This window comes from Pelophylax lessonae (assembly GCF_965119305.1).
Source record: "Pelophylax lessonae genome assembly, chromosome: 10".
In the NCBI taxonomy this organism is placed as follows: domain Eukaryota; kingdom Metazoa; phylum Chordata; class Amphibia; order Anura; family Ranidae; genus Pelophylax; species Pelophylax lessonae.
Window position 1 is genome coordinate 4884367 of NC_138777.1, and position 22754 is coordinate 4907120.

The 22754-nt window shown below is 46.4% G+C and overlaps 1 protein-coding gene across 1 annotated transcript in view; it reads right to left on the bottom strand.

Annotated features, from left to right (window-relative positions):
* The window catches only part of DENND2B (DENN domain containing 2B), a 151973-nt gene that overhangs the window by 18357 nt on the left and 110862 nt on the right, over positions 1-22754 (bottom strand). Inside the window, exons 6-11 of the mRNA XM_082270515.1 lie at positions 21763-21978; positions 17893-17989; positions 15528-15572; positions 14280-14464; positions 13518-13627; positions 11512-11592 (exon numbers count right to left, since the gene is read on the bottom strand). Of these exons, the coding sequence (XP_082126641.1) occupies positions 11512-11592; positions 13518-13627; positions 14280-14464; positions 15528-15572; positions 17893-17989; positions 21763-21978 (734 nt within the window). The remainder of the gene's footprint in view (positions 1-11511; positions 11593-13517; positions 13628-14279; positions 14465-15527; positions 15573-17892; positions 17990-21762; positions 21979-22754) is intronic.

Here is a 22754-nt window from a genome sequence, read left to right on the forward strand (position 1 = left end):
TGAGGCTGGGGGCTGGGATGTTTTCAGGAAGCTACAGTATGTACAGCCCCTCCCACCAGCCATGATTTGCCTGCATAGGCGTGCACAAGTGGTGTGCCAGGTGTGCCTGAGCACATCCTAATCACCCCATGCTGCGCAGAATCCCCCTGCTGATATTTCACCAAAGCCCCCCAACGGGGCTTCTAAAAATAAAATTATAAAAATAAAAAACGACAGACACCGTCCACTGCCCTACTGACACCGTCCTCTGCCCTACTGACACCGTCCTCTGCCCTACTGACACCGTCCTCTGCCCTACTGACACCGTCCTCTGCCCTACTGACACCGTCCACTGCCCTACTGACACCGTCCACTGCCCTACTGACACCGTCCTCTGCCCTACTGACACCGTCCTCTGCCCTACTGACACCGTCCACTGCCCTACTGACACCGTCCACTGCCCTACTGACACCGTCCACTGCCCTACTGACACCGTCCACTGCCCTACTGACACCGTCCACTGCCCTACTGACACCGTCCACTGCCCTACTGACACCGTCCTCTTCTCTGACACCGTCCTCTGCTCCACTGACACCGTCCTCTGCTCCACTGACACCGTCCTCTGCTCCACTGACACCGTCCTCTGCCCTACTGACACCGTCCACTGCCCTACTGACACCGGTCCACTGCCCTACTGACACCGTCCACTGCCCTACTGACACCGTCCTCTTCTCTGACACCGTCCTCTGCTCCACTGACACCGTCCTCTGCTCCACTGACACCGTCCTCTGCTCCACTGACACCGTCCTCTGCCCTACTGACACCGTCCACTGCTCTACTGACACCATCCAATGCTCCACTGACACCGTCCTCTGCCCTACTGACACCGTCCTCTGCTCCACTGACACCGTCCTCTGCTCCACTGACACCGTCCTCTGCTCCACTGACACCGTCCTCTGCCCTACTGACACCGTCCTCTGCCCTACTGACACCGTCCTCTGCTCCACTGACACCGTCCTCTGCTCCACTGACACCGTCCTCTGCTCCACTGACACCGTCCTCTGCTCCACTGACACCGTCCTCTGCTCCACTGACACCGTCCTCTGCTCCACTGACACCGTCCTCTGCCCTACTGACACCGTCCACTGCCCTACTGACACCGTCCTCTGCCTTACTGACACCATCCACTGCTCCACTGACACCATCCACTGCCCTACTGACACCGTCCACTGCTCCACTGACACCGTCCACTGCCCTAACACTATCCATGTGTTATTACATTTGGGTGCACACCCCAATGCAATTGGCTGCACACACCTATGTCTGCCTGCATTGCATAGAGAAGCACAGAGACTCAGTGAAGATGTCACTGGAAATAAAATCAGGGATGCAATGAAAATGGTTTTATGAGGTACATTTCACCTTTAAAAAGATTTCCAGGGACTTTGCTGCAAATCTGATGAACACCCCTTCCCCCACCCTCTTTATTTAAGATGGTGCCAGCTGCACAGCTAAATGCACACACCAATCACACATACTGGTAATATTTAGGTTTTCAATGGGTTTGTCAAGTGATGCACTCACTCTGATCCGCCCCCCCCCCCCCATACCCGTGCTGCATATGGAGGGTGCCACCACTTTTTCGAGCATGCAGTTCTGCTGACCTCCCCCCCCCCCCCCCCCCCCGTTTCCTCATTACGCTACCAGTAACCATTATACTGCCCCATGCACAGAGCTCTCTCCTTGCTGTATGCCTGCTGAAGTACCTCCCCCTACCATCATCCTCCAGAGCAAACACGCCCACTGGGAGCCTAATTAGGACTTTCAGCTACCTTGTGGTAACTCGCTATGAAGACAAATTTCCAGTGATCACACTGTCTGAAATAATTAAACAATTTCATGAATGAGGGGGAATTTCATTATTTACTTTTTGAGCATTTTTTTTTTTTTTTGCATAAACATGTCCAAGAATAATTAAAACCCTGAAGCAGATATAAACCCCAAACTGCGACTTCAGGTTTGCGCTGTACACAGTGAGGTCTATCCGTGAGATATTCGTTGCACAAATGTCAGAAGCGTTCCTGTACACTGCATGAAAGTCCCGAAATTTTGGTAAGAGATTAATGCCTGTCTCTATAGCTCCTTCTAGTGGCCAGAATGTGGTATCGTTTTGTTTTTTTTCTTGCATTGAGTTGTTTCAGGAAACTATACTGCATTTTGGCCACTAGATGGAGCCGAAGATACAGGCCTTTACCTCTTACAGAAAAAGAGAGGACACTTCATTCAGCGTGCTTCTGACTTTTGCGCAACAATGTTATTTTATTAAATAGACCCAGTGTGCCAAACTGCCATGTTTTTTAGGGCTCATGTACACTGCAACTTGTAAATGGCCGTTTAGGAGCAGTTGGGCGTTTTTTTTCAGAAGCCCCTGAACCCTCCTCCATGTTATGTCCATGTACACCGGGTCATTTACAGTCATTTAAAGGCAATTGAGTTCAGTGACGTTTTTTGGAAAGCAATTATTTGCGTTCAAACGCGCGTTTCCCGGTGTTTCAAACGCAAAAACACGACCGAACGCTTTCACCCGCGTTTAGCGCTTGCGTTTTCAGGAGGCCTTTATATATATATATATATATATATATATATATATATATATATATATAGTGCCTTGCGAAAGTATTTGGCCCCCTTGAACTTTGCGACCTTTTGCCACATTTCAGGCTTCAAACATAAAGATATAAAACTGTAATTTTTTGTGAAGAATCAACAACAAGTGGGACACAATCATGAAGTGGAACGAAATTTATTGGATATTTCAAACTTTAACAAATAAAAAACTGAAAAATTGGGCGTGCAAAATTATTCAGCCCCTTTACTTTCAGTGCAGCAAACTCTCTCCAGAAGTTCAGTGAGGATCTCTGAATGATCCAATGGTGACCTAAATGACTAATGATGATAAATAGAATCCACCTGTGTGTAATCAAGTCTCCGTATAAATGCACCTGCACTGTGATAGTCTCAGAGGTCCGTTTAAAGCGCAGAGAGCATCATGAAGAACAAGGAACAGACCAGGCAGGTCCGAGATACTGTTGTGGAGAAGTTTAAAGCCGGATTTGGATACAAAAAGATTTCCCAAGCTTTAAACATCCCAAGGAGCGCTGTGCAAGCGATAATATTGAAATGTAAGGAGTATCAGACCACTGCAAATCTACGAAGACCTGGCCGTCCCTCTAAACTTTCAGCTCATACAAGGAGAAGACTGATCAGAGATGCAGCCAAGAGGCCCATGATCACTCTGGATGAACTGCAGAGATCTACAGCTGAGGTGGGAGACTCTGTCCATAGGACATCAATCAGTCGTATACTGACCAGAACCACCTCTGGAGGGAGTCTATTCCACATTTTCACAGCTCTTACTGTGAAGAAACCTTTCCGTATTTGGAGACAAAATCTGCTTTCCTCTAGACAAATAGCGCCCCCTTGTCCTCTGTGATGACCTTAAAGTGAATAACTCAACACCAAGTTCCCTATATGGACCCCTTATGTATTTATACATGGTGATCATATCCCCCCCCTTATGTATTTATACATGGTGATCATATCCCCCTTATGCATTTATACATGGTGATCATATCCCCCCCTTATATATTTATACATGGTGATCATATCCCCCCCTTATATATTTATACATGGTGATCATATCCCCCCTTATGTATTTATACATGGTGATCATATCCCCCCCTTATATATTTATACATGGTGATCATATCCCCCCTTATATATTTATACATGGTGATCATATCCCCCCCTTATATATTTATACATGGTGATCATATCCCCCCCTTATATATTTATACATGGTGATCATATCCCCCCCTTATATATTTATACATGGTGATCATATCCCCCCTTATGTATTTATACATGGTGATCATATCCCCCTTAATCTCCTCTTCTCAAGAGGGAATAAATTCAGTTCCTCTAATCTCTCCTCATAGCTGAGCTCCTCCATGCCTCTTATCAGTTTGGTTGCCCTTCTCTGCACTTTCTCCAGTTCCCCGATATCCTTTTTGAGAACTGGAGTCCAAAACTGATCTGCATATTCCAGATGAGGTCTTACTAACGATTTGTACAGGGGCAGAATGATATCTCTCTCTCTCTGATGTCCATGTTCAATCTTTTTTTGGGGGGATTTCAGTGATCGGGTTTAGATGAAATATTTGGAAGGACGCAGGCAGATATAAGGAGCCCGGGGAGCAGAAATAAACAAAGTAACCAGAGCAGACGTTCAGGAAATGGGATTTTCTTGTCTGTTCTCTCTTGGTTGGCACTGATGAACACGGATGACATTTTCCAGGAGCCGATCAGTAATATCTCCGGTTATTAGGGGGAAGATCAGGAATACAATCCAGAGACGTTTCCAGAAAAAAAAGATATCAGAACCTGAAAATGTCCTTCCAAATCACAAAGCTGGCAAATGCGTCCTGAAAACATCTGGACTTACCAGGATTGGTGCAGAGAAACAGGCGGTTCTATGGAAGACGAACAAACGCACTGGACAAGGTTTAATATTTATCTGCTTTATATTTCTGTATATTTTGCCTTCTTCTTTGCCTGTGCTTCTCTATGCAATGCAAGCAGATTATGGCTGGTGGGAGGGGCCAGCAGGGGGCTGTACATAACTTCCTGAAAACATCCCAGCACCCGGCCCCTGCCTCAGTACTCCTCTCCAGAGCACTCAGCCCTGTTACAAGCAGTGGTCTGGATGTTGGGAGGGCTTAAATATCAGTCCAGAGAAGTGGGTGTTCCTAGGCAGGCTGTATTTGCATAAAGACCGCCTACATGTGATGCTGAGCTTTTGTAACTGGAAGAACTGAGATCCAGTGAATGAAAGGGGTGGGTCAAGAAACCCTTAGTACTCCTCTCAAGAGCCCCCAGTCCTGATGCAGGCAGTGGGAGGAGTTAAGCAAATATCAAAAGGCCTTGATGGGCGGTGTCAGTCTGTAGGAGTGGGTGTTCCTGGGAAGGCTGTATTTGCATAGGTAACACTCACTTGTGATGCTGAGCCTTCATGATTGAAAGAACTAAAATCCAATGAATGAATGGGGGCCGGCTCAGGGACTATCACAAACTCCCACGCAGATGTTCCTATCCTCATGGCTACAGACCTGAAAATTTGTGGAGGAGAGATAAGAAAAGGTGAAGGTGGAAGTAAAGAAGATGAATGAGGGAATGTGAAGGAGGAGGAATGAGAAAAGGTGGGGGAGGAATGAGAAAAGGTGGGGGAGGAATGAGAAAAGGTGGGGGAGGAATGAGAAAAGGTGGGGGAGGAATGAGAAAAGGTAGGGGAGGAATGAAAAAAGGTGGGGGAGGAATGAGAAAAGGTGGGGGAGGAATGAGAAAAGGTGGAGGAGGAATGAGAATGAATGAGAGAAGGAGGAGGAGTGAGACAAGATTGAGATAATATTGTGGATGAAAGAGAGAAGTGGGGGAGGAACGAGAGAGAAGTGGGGGAGGAACGCGAGAGAAGTGGGGGAGGAACGAGAGAGAAGTGGGAAGGTGGGGGAGGAATGAGAGAGAAGTGAGGGAGGAACAAGAGAAGGTGGGGGAGGGACGAGAAAAGGTGGGGGAGGGACAAGAGAAAAGTGGGGGAGGGACAAGAGAAAAGTGGGGGAGGGACAAGAGAAAAGTGGGGGAGGGACAAGAGAAAAGTGGGGGAGGGACAAGAGAAAAGTGGGGGAGGAATGAGAGAGAAGTGGGGGAGGAATGAGCGAGAAGTGGGGGAGGAATGAGAGAAGATGGAGCAGGAATAAGAGATGATCAGTGACAGAAGGTGGAGGGGGGGGGGTGGGAGAAGGATTGTGGAGAAGGGAGGTGTGGAAGGATAGCAGGTGTCAGTAATAAGGGGGGGGGGGTGATTTGGATGAAGGTTTTGCCCCCGTAGTGCCTCTTTCTTTGCCCCCAGGAGGACAGGATGATTCTGCCATCAAGCCTCTCTTGCTGAATATACCAGAAAAAACATTCTACTATAAATAGAGGGCTTCTCTCCGGAGTGCCCATATTTCTTATCTGGAACGTTTGCCAATCCCATGTTAGTGTTTGGCTGGAGGTTTGGTGACACCCAGTTGGAGATCTGAGCTCTGAGATATCTCCATAGAAAAGGTTTTATTGTTGTAGATATAAAGTGGCGGAATGAGTCACGGCTCCCAGAGGCGCCAATCAGAGTTCAGCTTGGGGAAACACTGGGAACACGGATCTGGTTACAGATCAGCACGGTAATGATCCGCATCCTTAACTCATTCCTTGCACACTGTCGGTACAAAGTAATGTGTCAATGAGGATTAGTAATACTGCCAGCAATCCACCACAAAACAAAAGACCCCCTGCCATAAACTAGAGATCTGATTTCAAGATAAAAATGTAAACTATATCAGGGGGTATGAGAATGAATACCGAGGAGTAACCTCTGCCCTGTGCCTCTGTAACTTAGGGCATCGGCATGTCACATGCATGACGTTCCCAGTATAAAGCTGGCATTAGGGCCAATCCAGAGAAGGTCACAGGTGGGACTTAAATCTCCGGTAATAAACCCCTTCGCCATCTGCTGGTTGTTACTCAGCACTGCAGTTAGATTTTTTTGCACACACCTGTCCCATTAAGAGTGCTGAAATAGACTGCTGGACATGTGCCTGATCAACAGCCAAGTCTGTCTACTAATTCTATGGTTAGAGATTTTTCTCTCTTTAAAATTGTCTTACTGTTCACGTTCTAGAATTGTTTGGACAGTGCTGGTACCCCTCTGGTCTGTGCTCATTAGGATTATTGGCAAGGTATCTTTGCTATTCCATGCCTCATCTACCTGTCTGAAACCTACACTCTGCTCAGGACTCAGGATCTGTTTGTCTGTGCCTAATCTGACCTCCAGCTTTCTGTTTGTTTTTACCATCTGTCTGTGGACCTGCACCACTCTACTGTCTGCCCTGCTCATTAGTTGACCATCTTCCACTGAACTCCATGACACATCTATTGGTATGATATGGTCTAAAAAGCCTAAAAATCTGTGAAATGCTCTGGGTACTGTACAAAATTATTCCTGGAGTAATCTCTACGACACCTGACTATTGGCCATTCATGATAGGCCCAAAATCCTCCATCTGACTACTGGCAAACTGTGATGGGCTCAATATCCTTCATCTGACTATTGGCTATTTGTGATAAGCTCAATATCATCCATCTAACCATTCGCCATCCATGATGGTAAGATAAACGATATGGGCCTATCATGGATGGCGAATGGTTGGATGAAGGATATGGGCCTATCATGGATGGCGAATGGTTAGATGAAGGATATGGGCCCATCATGGATGGCGAATGGTTAGATGAAGGATATGGGCCTATCATGGATGGCGAATGGTTGGATGAAGGATATGGGCCTATTTGCCATCCATGATAGGCCCATATCCTTCATCTGACTACTGGTCATGTGTAATGGTCCCAATGTCTTCCATTTGGTCACTGGACACTTGTAATGGGCCCAATATCCTGTATCTGACCATTGGTTGTCTGCGATAGCCCCAACTTCCTCCATCTGACCACTGACCATCCATGATAGGCCCATTATCCTTTATCTGGCCATTGGCCATCTATGACAGCCCCAATATCCTCCATCTGACTATTGGCCAGCCATGATAGGCTCATATCCTTCATTTGACCATTGGCTATCCATGAAAGGCCCAATGTTCTCCATCTGGGCATTAGCCATCTAGAATAGGCCCAATTTCCTCAATCTGACTACTGGTCATCTGTAATGGTCCTAATATCCTCCATTTAGTCATTGGACATCTGTAATGGGCCCAATATCCTGCATCTGACCATTGGCCATCTGTGATGGGCCCAACATCCTCCATCTGACCATTGCTCATCATTGTGATAGCCCCAAGATCATCCATCTGACCATTGGCTATCCACGATAGGCTCAATAACCTCCATCTGAATACTGGTCATCTGTAATGGGCCCAATAACCTTCATATGATTATTGGCCATCTGTGTCGGGCTTAATATCCTTCATCTGACCATTGGTTATACATTATAGACCCAATATCCTTCTCCTGAGCCCTGGCCATCTGTAATGGGCCCAATATCTTCCTTCTGACCATTGGATGTCTGCGATAGCCCCAACTTCCTACATCTGACCACTGACCATCCATGATAGGCCCATTATCCTTCATATGACAATTGGCCAACTGTGATAGCCTCAATATCCTCCATCTGACCATTGACCAGCTATGATAAGCCCATATCCTTCATCTGACCATTGGCTATCCATGATAGGCCCAATGTTCTCCATCTAAGCATTAGCCATCTAGGATAGGCCCAATTTCCTCCATCTGACTACTGGTCATCTGTAATGGTCCTAATATCCTCCATTTAGTCATTGGACATCTGTAATGGGCCCAATATCCTGCATCTGACCATTGGCCATCTTTAATGGACCTAATATCCTCCATCTGACCATTGTTCATCTGTGATAGCCCCAATATCCTTTATCTGATATTGGCCATCCATGATAGGGTCATTATCCTTCATCTGACCATTAGCTATCTATGATAAGACCATTAGCTATCCATGATATATCCATCTGACCACTGGCTAGCTACGATAATATCCTCCATCTGACTACTGGTCATCTGTAATGGGCCCAATATCCCTCATATGATTATTGGCCATCTGTGCCAGGCCTAATATCCTTCATCCGAGCATTGGTTATCCATGATAGGCCCGATATCCTTCTCCTGAGCACTGGCCATCTGTGATGGACCCAATATTCTCCATCTGCCCTGTTAAGGGGGTGTCTGTGCCAGGTAGAAGCCTACTAATTAACCCATCATAGAAGTGCTTTATTGGATGCAGCAGATCAGGATTGCAGAATAAAGGGTTTGGGTGAACTTGGAATGTAGACTATCGCAAAGCTATAGAACCATCAGTAGATGCCTCCTCACCTCCCGTAAAAAAACCTGACAAGCGTTCTGAATGCGGATTGCTCATCTAAACATTGTTCAAGTCTGCAAAGCATTGAAAAAAAGAGAACCAGCCATTCCTGCCTGTTTGTTGGCAGCCTCTGTGGACTGACTAATGAAGACAGTAGGGCACTACAGAGCAGGAAGCAGACCCTGCCCATAGAACAAAGAAATATTGTTTATATAGGATTACAGGCTAAAGATAGTGAGAAGGTTTCAAAGCTGAACGGATACATTTAATGACATCTGATATGGAGAGGATTTTGTAGGAATCTCTAACAATCTTGCATCATCCTGAGATGGAGAAGATCACCAGCTGCCCCCGGATTGCTCTACTCCAGTGCCGGCGCTTTAAGAAGATGATTTGTTACAATTAAACAGAAATGTATCACCAGGAGACAGAAATACAAATACTGAATCATCCTCCGGCTCCGACCAACAACAACTTTTATGTGTTCTTCGTGAATCTCCGGGGCTGGCGGCACCGACGTCGTTAGAGGACGGCGCCCGTCTGCAGTTTAAGTGCGTTTCATAATTTTGATAATATTTATATAACATTGTTCTAGCGGGACCGCCTCCGAGAAGACTGAATGTACTAAGACTGCCGGGGAGAACAAACACAGAGAGGGAGGGGATGGGACCCAATCAGATCTGGAGTCACTGAGAGCCATCCTGCGAGGGCAGCACAGAGGGGCAAATAGAAAACTCATCAAATCAGAGCATTCAAAGCTGAAATCTACTTATAGATTTGCCTTCCTTTTTTTTTTAAATGACATACTTTACTTTTAGATCTAATGATGTCATCACTGGGAGGGGAGAATCGGCGGGGGGGGATTTGTGCTGGGAAGGGTAATTTGGAGGGGGTTGTGCCAAGAGGGCAGTTTTGAGGAGATTTATGCTCGGAGGGGGGGATTTAGGGGAAGAAGATTTGTACTAGGAGGGGGGAGGATTTACACCATGAGTGTGGATTTAAGGGGAGGGTTAACGCTAGTTAGGGAGATTTGGGGAACAGGATTTGTACTAGGAGTGGGGATTCGTGCGAGAGGATTTGTACTAAGAGGGAGGATTTATGCTAGGAGTGGGGACTTGTGGGAGAGGATTTGTACTAGGAGAGGGGATTTGGGGGGAGGGTTTACATTAGGAGGGAGATTTGTGGGAGAAGATTTGTACTAGGAGTGGGGATTTGAGGAGAGGATTTACTCTAGGAGGGGGATTTGGGGGAAAGAATTTGTACTAGGAGGGGCAATTTGGGGGACAGGACTTGTACTAGGAGGGGGGATTTAAGCTAGGAGTGGGGATTTGTGGGGAGTGTTTACGCTAGAAGTGGGGATTTGGGGGGACGATTTGCACTAGGAGTGGGGATTTGGGGGGAGGGTTTTACGCTAGAAGGGGGGGGGGGGGTCTGTGGGGGAGGAATTGTACTAGGAGGGGGGATTCAGGGGACAGGATTTGAGTGGGGATTTGGGGGGGGGGGGGATTGCGGAAGAGGATTTGGGGGGAGGATTTACCTTAGGAGGGCAGATTAGTAAGAGAAGATTTGTACTAGGAAGGGGGATTTGGGGGGAGGGTTCACGCTAGGAGCGGGGATTTGTAAGAGTATTTGTACTAGGAGTGGGGATTTGGGGGGAGGGTTTACGCTAAGAGGGGAGGTTTGTGGGGGAGGATTTGTACTAGGAGGGGGGGATTCAGGAGACCAGATTGGAGTGGGAATTGGGGGGAGGGTTTACGCTAGGAGTGGGGATTTGGGGGGGGAGGGTTTACACTAGGAGGGGAGGATTTGTAATAGAATTGGGGATTCACGGGACAGGATTTGTACTAGGAGGGGGGATTCACGGGACAGGATTTGTACTAGGAGGGGGGATTTGGGGAACAGGATTTGTACTAGGAGGGGTGATTTATGCTAGCAGTGGGGATTTGGGGGGAGGATTAAGTTTGGAGGGAGTATTTGGGGGAGAGGATTTGTGCTAGGAGGGGGGGATGCGGCGGGAGAATATATGCTAGGTGGGCGGATATATGCTTTGGGGGGGATTTGGAAGGAACGAGGATGCGTGCTAGGAGGGGGTGATCTGTGGGGAATTGGGGGGGGGGGGTGAAAGCTGAAAGATGGGATTGGGGGCAAAGATATGTGCTGGACTGACGAGGAGTCCCCATGATTGAAAGAACTAAAATCCAATGAATAAAAAGGAGCGGGTCAGAGACAGTCAGGCTGGGGAGGAAAGAGCTAAATGATGCTTGACTTCCTCCTGCCAGGAAATGAGAATCATCTGCTGGGACCTCCAGAATTTCACAGCTCTTACAATAGAGAATCCTTTCTCTGGAGACTGAACCACTGGAATGCCTCCGTGTCCACTGCAGTGAGCAGATTTTTTTTTTTTACATGCGCCAATTACATTCTTCGAAATCACAACAGATATCATAGGGACACGTGGGGGCGGCGCAGTAAGGTGAGGTGTAACCTATAGCAACCCTGTCAGCGAGTGATGAATTCTGCTGGATGACCAGACAATATAAAACCTTCTTCTTACCAGTAGGCGGCGACAATATCCGAACCTCCGGCTGCCGTCTTCACCCGTCAGCATGAAGGAGAAGGTCTCACTAGAAGAGAGCAGACAGGAGCACATGTGACAATACAGAAGTGGGACAAACCAATTTACTTTTTTTTTTTTTTAACAGCCCTGTAGGGGGGGTTGGGGAAATTTTAGGGGTCTAAACAGACACTCGAATGAACAGAGATTGAGGACACCGATTCCTCCAATCCTTTCCCTGCAGCCTCAGCTGCACTGAAGATGAATGAACAGAGATTGAGGACACCGATTCCTCCAATCCTTTCCCTGCAGCCTCAGCTGCACTGAAGATGAATGAACAGAGATTGAGGACACCGATTCCTCCAATCCTTTCCCTGCAGCCTCAGCTGCACTGAAGATGAATGAAGAGAGATTGAGGACACCGATCCCTCCAATCCTTTCCCTGCAGCCTCAGCTGCACTGAAGATGAATGAAGAGAGATTGAGGACACCGATCCCTCCAATCCTTTCCCTGCAGCCTCAGCTGCACTGAAGATGAATGAACAGAGATTGAGGACACCGATTCCTCCAATCCTTTCCCTGCAGCCTCAGCTGCACTGAAGATGAATGAACAGAGATTGAGGACACCGATTCCTCCAATCCTTTCCCTGCAGCCTCAGCTGCACTGAAGATGAATGAACAGAGATTGAGGACACCGATTCCTCCAATCCTTTCCCTGCAGCCTCAGCTGCACTGAAGATGAATGAACAGAGATTGAGGACACCGATTCCTCCAATCCTTTCCCTGCAGCCTCAGCTGCACTGAAGATGAATGAACAGGAAGCGCTGTGTATAGAGGCTCCCTGTTCATTCACAAACTGAAGCATAGTAAACACAGGGAGGGCCACAGAGGGATGGCTTCCAGTAATGGCACCCACTCCTGCTGCTCTGCGCCCCCCTGTTGAACCTATGGGGCCTGGGCCCCCCCTGTACAGGAGGGTGGGTGCTGCCCTCTTATCTATGGAGTAACTATGGTAGCTGCCATTCCTAACCTCCTGAAAATGCTGCTCGTCTGGGTACTATTCTGGATCAGATCAGGACTTTCCGCATGCTGGTTCCAGAACACTGGAGCAGCCAGGCAGATAGCATTTTCAGGAAGAGGTCCAGCATCTTCCATGACAGCTCTGCTTAGTACAGATGTCAGCTACTGCAGCCAATTATCTCCAGCACAGAGGCGGGAGTGTTCCCCTGTGCTGTACACTTTGCTGTGATTGGTCAGAAATTTGATCAGTGCGAGGCCGACCCTGTAGGTTAATTGATCGATTTCTGTCAAAAGAGAAATGTTGAAAATTTTATTTCTCAATCAGCCGCTGCAGCCAATCATCTGGGAGGGAATCGTCCAGCACAGAGGTGAGAATGTCCCCTGTGCTGTACACTTGCTGTGATTGGTCCGTTGCCAGCGGCTGAATTTCGATCAGTGTGCGGCCGTCCCCGCTCAATATAAGTTGATCATTTGATCGATTGTTGTCAAAGGGATGTCTAGGGAAATTTTTCCTCGATCAGCTGCTGCAGCCAATCAGCATTGTTCGCTGTTCGTGAACAGAGAGGTGACACTCGGGGGTCAAATCCTATCTGTAGAATGTATAATCTGTGCCGGGACAAGATCATCCAGTGCGCAGGGCAAAGATGCCAAACTGCACCCCCCCACCCCCACACCTTCATTATGTGCAAGCTTATGTGGAAGAAGGGGGGAGAGAGCACAGCCTGCAGCTCCTCCCGGCTCTCTCCTCTTCTCCTTGCAGCTTCCAGCGCTGGGCTGACAGAAGTAGTAATGTTGCTGTCACTACTCCCATCAGCCTTATAGTAAAAGGAACTTGCGGTGACCCCATCTCTATAATACACTCTGCGCCCGGGGCAGCTGTTCCTTCTGCCCCCCCTGTCCTGGCCCTGTATATAAAAATAGAGTCCCAATGAGAAGAAGAATTGAGGCACCCAGATTGGCGACGCGGCCCACCTACCTGTTATACTCCGATACCGGCGTCCAATCCCGGGCGTCGGGAAAGCAGAATTGGGGGATGGCCTTCAGACGTTCCTCCGCCTCCCGCATCTGCTTCGTGAGCCTCTCTAGCTGTGAACGGCAAAAACATGTTATTCAAACCTCACACTGTGCTTAATGGGAACCTGTACTGGGGGGAGGGGGACGGGGGAGGGGCCGCACAAACAATCAAATTAGAATTTATTCTATTTAAATTTCAGAAGACAGTTAAATTCTTTACTTTATTTTATACTATTCTATCGTTTTAATTCAGTTATTTTCTATTCTCTTATTTTCTGTTCTATTCTAACCTATTCTATTCACATTTATTCTATTGGAAATTCGAATTTCGGAAGATGGTTATACTCCATTTTATTCTATTCTAGTCTACGTTTTTTTTTTTTCTATTCTGTTCTTTTTTATTCTATTTTTTTCTATCCTATTCAAATTCAAATGTATTCTAGTAGAAATTTGAATTTCGGAAGATGGTTACATTCTATTCTATTGTTTGTTGTTTTTCTGTTTTAGTCTATTAAAAAAAAAAAAAGAATTTTGATTCGGACCGAAAGGAACCGCACATTTCTCCTGAAATCCAATGAAAAGGGTGGGTCGATTTGCTTAGGGAGGAAAGAGCTAGATCATGCTGGGCATCCTCCAGTCAGAAAATGAAGCGGGCTCTATCAGCTTTACCCTTGAACTAGTTGGATTTCAGATGGAAGGGGGGGGGGGCATGGGGGTGCCGTACCTTGGGGAACTGATAGGAGACTTCGGGGATGTAGTTGTTTTTGGAAGGTTTCTTCTTCATGGAGACGACCACAAAATACTCGAAGAGCTCCCGCTCCTGCCACTTGATCAGCTCCAGCTCCAGCGTCCGGTAGCTGGGGGCTCTGTTCAGCACGGACTGAATGTGGACCAATCGCTGTGTGTGAGCTGGAAGGATGAGGGAAGGCACAGAGTCAGCGAGGAGGTTGGTGTTAGCGGGAGGTTGGTGTCAACGAGGAGGTTGGCTCAGCTGCCCCCTCCCAGCAGTGATTCACTGGCCCAGCTGCCCCCTCCCAGCAGTGATTCGCTGGCCCAGCTGCCCCCTCCTAGCAGTGATTCCCTGGCCCAGCTGCCCCCTCCCCGCAGTGATTCCCTGGCCCAGCTGCCCCCTCCCAGCAGTGATTCACTGGCCCAGCTGCCCCCTCCCAGCAGTGATTCACTGGCCCAGCTGCCCCCTCCCAGCAGTGATTCACTGACCCAGCTGCCCCCTCCCAGCAGTGATTCACTGGCCCAGCTGCCCCCTCCCAGCAGTGATTCACTGGCCCAGCTGCCCCCTCCCAGCAGTGATTCACTGGCCCAGCTGCCCCCTCCCAGCAGTGATTCACTGGCTCAGCTGCCCCTCCCAGTAGGGATATACTAGCTCAGCCACCCCCTCCCAGCAGTGATTCACTGGCTCAGCTGCCCCCTCCCAGCAGTGATTCACTGGCTCACCTGCCCCTCCCAGTAGGGATATACTAGCTCAGCCACCCCCTCCCAGCAGTGACTCACTGGCCCAGCGCCCCCCTCCCAGCAGTGACCTGCCAGCCTTCTTAACTAGAATAAAGCCGAGTTCTGAGACTTGAATTTTTAGGATGAATTAGCTCCACAGTGCCAGCAGCTACAGAGGTCGGTGTGGGCGGTTTTCATTTAATTCTGGTTAGAAATGTAGAAATATTTGAATGGTCGTACATTTTATATTATGCCACAGGTGGAATGGAAACACCCCAAAGTGGGCGAAAACACCCCAAAGTGGGCGGAAACACTCCAAAGAGTCAACTAAGGTTATAAGATTTTGGCTGCAGTCCCTGCAAGTTATATATAAAAAAAAGACTCCGCCTGTAACTGAGATATCACTTCTGGGTGGACTTTGCCATTCATTATATTTCTATATCTTTACATTGCGGCATATTGATTCATTGAATATTTTTATAGGGGCTTTACCAATAAGGATGAGGAAAGGGCGGAGTCTCACCTTTGAACCTGTCGTCTGAGTCACTTTCGGTCTCGCTGTTGTCATCTGTGCAAAAAAAAAAGAGAATTTGAGTGTCAGAGAGCGGAGGGGGCGGAGCACAGAGGTACGGACATATCGGATCATTACATATGCAGGTTCTGCTTCCTTCTCAGTGGCTGTACCCTGCTGATCAACCCTAAAACAGGCGCTATGCAGTCTCTAATGATGTGAAATGCACACAATGCTTATGGCAGCCAGAGATCATGTGATTTAGGTGACCAGGCCTTCATATTTATGACGAAAATGGGTTCCTATCACTCCCTATCCTGATAGGGCAATTCTCCCCACTAGGGAAGCAACTGGCAATAAACACCAGACAGAGGCTCTAATCCTTCACCATGCTATCCACCAAACTTAAATGAAAAAAAAAAAAAAAAGGTTGGGCTTTAACATGACATCACATAACCGCCACAGGGAGACGCACAGGGCACCAAGTACCTGAAAGCAAGACGAAAAGAGTCTAGACATGCAGTTCATTTCGTTCTGAATCGAAATTCAAATTAATCTTTCGTTATTATAATAGTAACGAATTTAAACAAATTTGAAAGAATGAAACAAAAATTTCAGACGGAATTCGAATAGGTTTCAAATCGAATTTGAATTTCCAAAGAGAATAAAATACAATAGAATATGAAGGAATAGGATAAAAAATAATAGATAATAAAAGAATAGAATAGAGCAGAGTGAAGGGCAGAACACTAAACAATAGAAAAAAAATAGAAAATAAAGGAATAGAATAAAAACAAATAAAAGAAAAAAAAAAAAGAGAATATAGCCATCTTCTGAAATTTGAATTACAAATAGAATGGAAAAGAATAGCACTGAAAAAAAAAAAAATAGAATAGAAAAAAACAATAGAATATAGTAAAAAATAGAAAGAATATAATCTTCTTCCGAAATTTGAATTTTGAATAAAGTAAATTTGCATTTAAATAGAAAAGAATTGAATAGAAAATAAATAAAATAATAGAATAGAAAAAAAAACAAAAAACATTAGAATAGAATAAAATAGAAAGAATATAATCATCTTCCGGAAATAGAATTTCCATAAGAATAGATTAGAATAGAAAAAAACAATAGAATACATTAGAAAAGAATATTCTTCCGAAATTTGAATTTAGAATAAAGTAAATTTGCATTCGAATAGAAAAGAATTGAATAGAAAATAAAAACATTAGAATAGAATAAAATAGGAAAAAATACAATCATCTTCCCGAATTAGAATTTCAAACAGAATAGATTAGAATAGAAAAAACAATAGAATAGAAAGAATAGAACAATATAACCATCTTCCGAAACTGAAATAGAATAAATTTGGATAGAAAATTATAGAATATAATAAAAAAGAAATTAAAAATATAAAATTAAAGAATAGAAAATAATAAAATAGAAAAAAAAACACAGAATAGGAAAAACAATAGAATAGAATAAAATAGAAAGAATATAATCATCTTCCGGAATTAGAATTTCAAATAGAATAGATTAGAATAGAAAAAAACAATAGAACAGAAAATAATAGAAAGAATATAACCATCTCCTGAAATTCGAACAGAATAAATTGAATAGAAAAGTATAGAATATAATAGAAAAGAAAAGGAGTAGAAAATAAAAGAATAGAATATCTTCTGGAATTAGAATGTCAAATAGAACAAATTAGAATAGAAAAAAACAATAGAACAGAAAAGAATAGAAAGAATACAACAATATAACTCATCTTCTGAAATTCGTATAGAATAATTTTTTAATTTGAATAGAAAAGTATATAAATCAAAAAGAAAATAAAAGAATAGAAAATAAAATAATAGAATAGAAAAGAATAGAATAGGAAAAATAATAGAATAGAATGTAAAAGAAAGAATATAGCCATCTTCCAAAATTCGATTTTCGAATAGAATAAATTTTATTTTGAACGGAATTCGAATCGAATTTTCAAAATTCAGTCGAATTGAGTTCAATTCTACCAAATTCGGAAAATTCTAATTGATCTGAACTTGAAAAAAAAACAATTCTGAAAATGAGATAAACTAGTAACTAAACTGAATTTATGTAAAAAGCGAATTGAAACTAAAAATGATTTTTTTTCGTTCTGTGCGTCTCATAGAGTCCAATGGAAAAGGGTGCGAGTGCAGGACTGATGGCGTCATGCTGCGTCTGGATATCCATGCCCCGCCCCCCTGACCCCCGACCCTGGAACCAGCATGATTGGGATCATCATATAGACTGGAGTACAAAGCGCAATGTGGAGGGTGTAATAGGGAATGACAGAGCACACAGCATCAGAGACGGGCGGGGGATGGGAGGATCGGAGGATGGGGGGGCTCTGTACCTCGCAGTGAGGCCGTCTCAATGTTGGACATAGAAAGCTTCTTCAGTCGTTTCTTCCCTCTCTTGGCGCTGTAGATGGAGTTTATCCTCTGGACGAGCTGGAAGAGCACAATAAATGATTACAGCCATTTTTGCTTTAAAAGGCCCCCCCCCCCCCCCACATCCATTATTTTATATCATAGTAATTAAAACTAAAATTGAATTTATCCGGAAGTCAGATTTACATGCAACAGCACCTCGTCTTTATATGCAAAATTTTATAACATACCACAATGGTACCGCTCCCCCATTTTGGCGCCGTAGGGCATCCATGGGGGCAGTGTGTGTCAGCGCAGTGGGGCCCCCTCCCCTCAGGGCCTGAGTGCAGTGAACACTTTGCACCCATAGATGATATGCCACTGGGATAGCGCAGTATAGGGGCAGGCTAGGGTAGTATATAAACAGGCTAGGGTAGTAAAGGGACAGGCTAGGGTAGTAAAGGGACAGGCTAGGGTAGTACATAAACAGGCTAGGGCAGTATAGGGGCAGGCTATGGTAGTATATAGACAGGCTAGTATATGGACAGGCTAGGGCAGTATATAGACAGGATAGTATAGGGGCAGGCTAGGGTAGTATATAGACAGGCTAGGGTAGTATATGGACAGGCTAGGGTAGTATATGGACAGGCTAGGGTAGTATATAGGCAGGCTAGGGTGGTATAGGGGCAGGCTAGGGTGGTATATAGAAAGGGTAGTATAGGGGCAGGTTAGAGTCGTATATAAACAGGCTAGGGAAGTATATAGACAGGGTAATATAGGGACAGGCTAGGGTAGTATAGGGCCAGGCTAAAGTAGTATATAGACAGGCTAGGGTAGTATATAGACAGGCTAGGGTAGTATAGGGGCAGGCTTGGGTAGTATAGGGGCAGGCTAGGGTAGTATAGGGGCAGGCTAGGGTAGTATATAGACAGGCTTGGGTAATATAGGGACAGGCTTGGGTAGTATAGGGACAGGCTAGGGTAGTATATAGACAGGCTTGGGTAGTATAGGGGCAGGCTTGGGTAGTATATAGACAGGCTTGGGTAGTATAGGGGCAGGCTTGGGTAGTATATAGACAGGCTTGGGTAGTATAGGGCCAGGCTAGGGTAGTATAGGGCCAGGCTAGGGTAGTATAGGGCCAGGCTAGGGTAGTATAGGGCCAGGCTAGGGTAGTATAGGGCCAGGCTAGGGTAGTATAGGGCCAGGCTAGGGCAGTATAGGGACAGGCTAGGGTAGTATATAGACAGGCTTGGGTAGTATAGGGACAGGCTAAAGTAGTATATAGACAGGCTAGGGTAGTATAGGGGCAGGCTTGGGTAGTATAGGGGCAGGCTTGGGTAGTATAGGGGCAGGCTAGGGTAGTATATAGACAGGCTTGGGTAGTATAGGGACAGGCTAGGGTAGTATATAGACAGGCTTGGGTAGTATAGGGGCAGGCTTGGGTAGTATAGGGGCAGGCTTGGGTAGTATAGGGCCAGGCTAGGGTAGTATAGGGCCAGGCTAGGGTAGTATAGGGCCAGGCTAGGGTAGTATAGGGCCAGGCTAGGGCAGTATAGGGCCAGGGAAGGGTAATATATAGACAGGCTAGGATAGTGTATATACATTCACCAGAGCAGAAAAAGACGGGCTGGGCGCAAGGCTGGCCGCACCCCCTCTTCCAGTTTCACCCAATAGAAAAGCATGCCTCACAAGCTGTGCCCGAACATCGGCTGCTGGCGGTGCCGGTGGGGAAGAGATCTTTCATTGCTCTCTGTCTGCTGTGGGTACCCCGCCCCAAGCAATACACACACCGGGGCTCTTCATGTGTGCTTGGGTGTTTAATAGCCAATGCAGTGTTAGACTCTGTGTGAGCCCTCACCCCCGGCAACTATGAGTGTGTGTGTTGAGGACAGCAGGGCTGGATTTCTATAGGGAAGCGGAGCGGCTGCCCCTGGATGACACATAAAACTGCTTGAATAAAAAATCTTGGGCGCCAATTTGCCGCCCCTCTCAAAGTTCTGCCTGGGTCCAATGGACCCAGCGGGACCCATGGTAGAGGCAGTCCTGACTAACCCTGATTCTTGCTCTAATCCTAACCCCAATGCCAACCCCATTTCTAATCCCAAAGTTTACCTGAACTCTAACTAATGCCAACAATAAAACTCTGACCCTAATGCCAACCCTAAATCTGACCCCAATGCCAACCCTAAATCTGACCCAAATGCCAACCCTAAATCTAACCCCAATGCCAAACCTAAATCTGACCCCAATGCCAACCCTAAATCTGACCCCAATGCCAACCCTAAATCTGACCCCAATGCCAACCCTAAATCTGACCCCAATGCCAACTCCATTTCTAATCCCAAAGCTTACCCTTACTCTAACTAATGCTAACCATAACTCTGACCCCAATTCCAATCAAAAATCTAACCCCAATGCTAACCCTAAATATAACCCCAATGCCAACCCTAAATCTAATCCTAATGCCAACCCTAAATCTAACCCCAATGCCAACCCTAAATCTAACCCCAATGCCAACCCTAAATCTAACCCCAATGCCAACCCTAAATCTGACCCCAATGCCAGCCCAATTTCTAATCCCAAAGTTTACCCTAACTCTAACTAATGCCAACCATAACTCTGACCCCAATGCCAACCCTTAATCTGCCCCCAATGCCAACCCTAAGCCTGGCCCTAATGCAAACCCCAAATCTGACCTGAATGCAAACCCCAAATCTAACCCCAAAGCCAACCTTAAATCTGACCTTAATGCCAACTCTAAATCAGACCCCATTGCTAACCTTAACTCTTACCCTAATGCTAACCCTGAATGTGACTCTATTGCTAACCCAAACCCTAACTCTAACCCTAACTCTGACCCTAATACTAACCTTAACTCTAACCAATGCTAAATCTCACCCCAATGCTAACCCTAACTTTAATCACAATACCAACTCCGACCCGAATGTTAACCCTAACCCTAACTCTGACCCTAATGCTAACCCTAACCCTGACCCCAATGCTAACCCTAACTCTGACCCCAATGCTAACCCTAACTCTGACACCAATGCTAACCCCAACTCTGACCCCAATGCTAACCCCAACTCTGACCCCAATGCTAACCCCAACTCTGACCCCAATGCTAACCCCAACTCTGACCCCAATGCTAACCCCAACTCTGACCCCAATGCTAACCCCAACTCTGACCCCAATGCTAACCCCAACTCTGACCCCAATGCTAACCCTAACACAGACACTGATGCCAACCCCAACTCTGTCCCTTATATTAACCTTAACCACTCTAACCCCAACGCTATTCCTAACTCTAATCCTAATGCTAACCCTAAATCTGACCCGAACTCTAACAGTACCCCCAATACTAGCTCTAGCGCTAGCCCTAACTCTAATGGAACCCCCAATACTAGCTCTAGCGCTAACCCGAACTCTAATGTGAACCCCTTCTTTAAAAACAAAGTCAAGCGATGTAAATTTGGCACATCATTGGACGATCGCTGTGCAGAGATTCGCTCGCCATTATTATATACTATACAGAATCTCTGTGTGACGGCTGAGCAGTTGTTGAATGAAGATGTTCCATCCATCGTCTATTAATACTTTCTGTTCCTCTTGGCAGACGTTCTCTGCACACTAATACATTATATATAAAACTCTATTATGGGGAAGAGGAAGAGTGAATGGAGGAACCCGGCCGGTTCACAGGCTAAAAATACTCGGCTGGCCTGGAAACCGGAGGACGGTGTCACCTCTCGTAGAGCTCAGCCTCCCCCAATGGCATGAAATCCCATCTTTGGCCAATGGCCTTCCAGTTGAACTACATTGAAACCATTTTTAAAAATGGCCCCCCGTGTCCTCACCTTGGGTATCCTGCGGGCCCGGCGAGAGGTCAGGAGCCCACTGGCAGTGCTCAGGCTGTCCTCATTCAGGCTGGAGGGGGAGGGGGGGATTGTCAGCTGGGCCAGCAGCAACATGTCGTCGTGACTGTGCCTTTTCGGCAGGCGGGTTACGCGATGTCCCTTCCTCTCGGAGGAGGTCCCAACGCGCAAGGAACTACTGCTTGACTTCGATGTTATCTAGAAGGAAGCAAAAACCACACCGGTCAGCCATTGCATTAAAGAGAACCGGTCACAGCTAGAACTATACAAGAATTTGAACATGTAGGTTTCCCAGCACCTGAGTGTGCTTAGCAGTATCACAAGAGCCCTGTAGTTGGAAGGAATGCAGGTTCCAGGGCTATCCTCCTTATCCTGCCATCAGTGACCGGGACAAACTCCCATCCTCTATGGTTCCTCCAGGTCAATGACTCATGACTGATCGGTGTGACAGCCCTGGAACCGGCACCTCTAAAAACAAGTCAGCCATGCCGACTTTACCTGAAGAACCAGAGAGCGCCGCTCCAAGATACCTAATAATTTCCTTCCGGTTTAATGTTTGCTCCACATAGTGTAAAGATCAGGGTGGCACTCTGACTACTTCAACCTTTCAAGTGTATTCCAAATCCCCCCGTTGACGCGTTTCGCCTGGACTGGACTGAATCATAAAAAAGGACCTCATAGTGGATTTGCCATGTGAGCCTTCTGTCCCAGGCCATGCCCCAGGGTCCTTGTTCAAATTTTTGCAAATGCATAATAACTCAGACCGCATTAATTGTGGGGGTCGGGGATCAGGGGAGAACTGGGCCAGGGGGCAGGGGGGCAATTGCCCCCTTGGCAGTTCTGATACCCCGTAAAAAGGCTGCACCGCTTCTGTCCCAGGCCATGCCCCAGGGTCCTTATTTAAATTTTTGCAAATGCATAATAACTTAGACTGCATTAATTGTGGGGGGTCGGGGAGGACTGGGCCAGGGGGG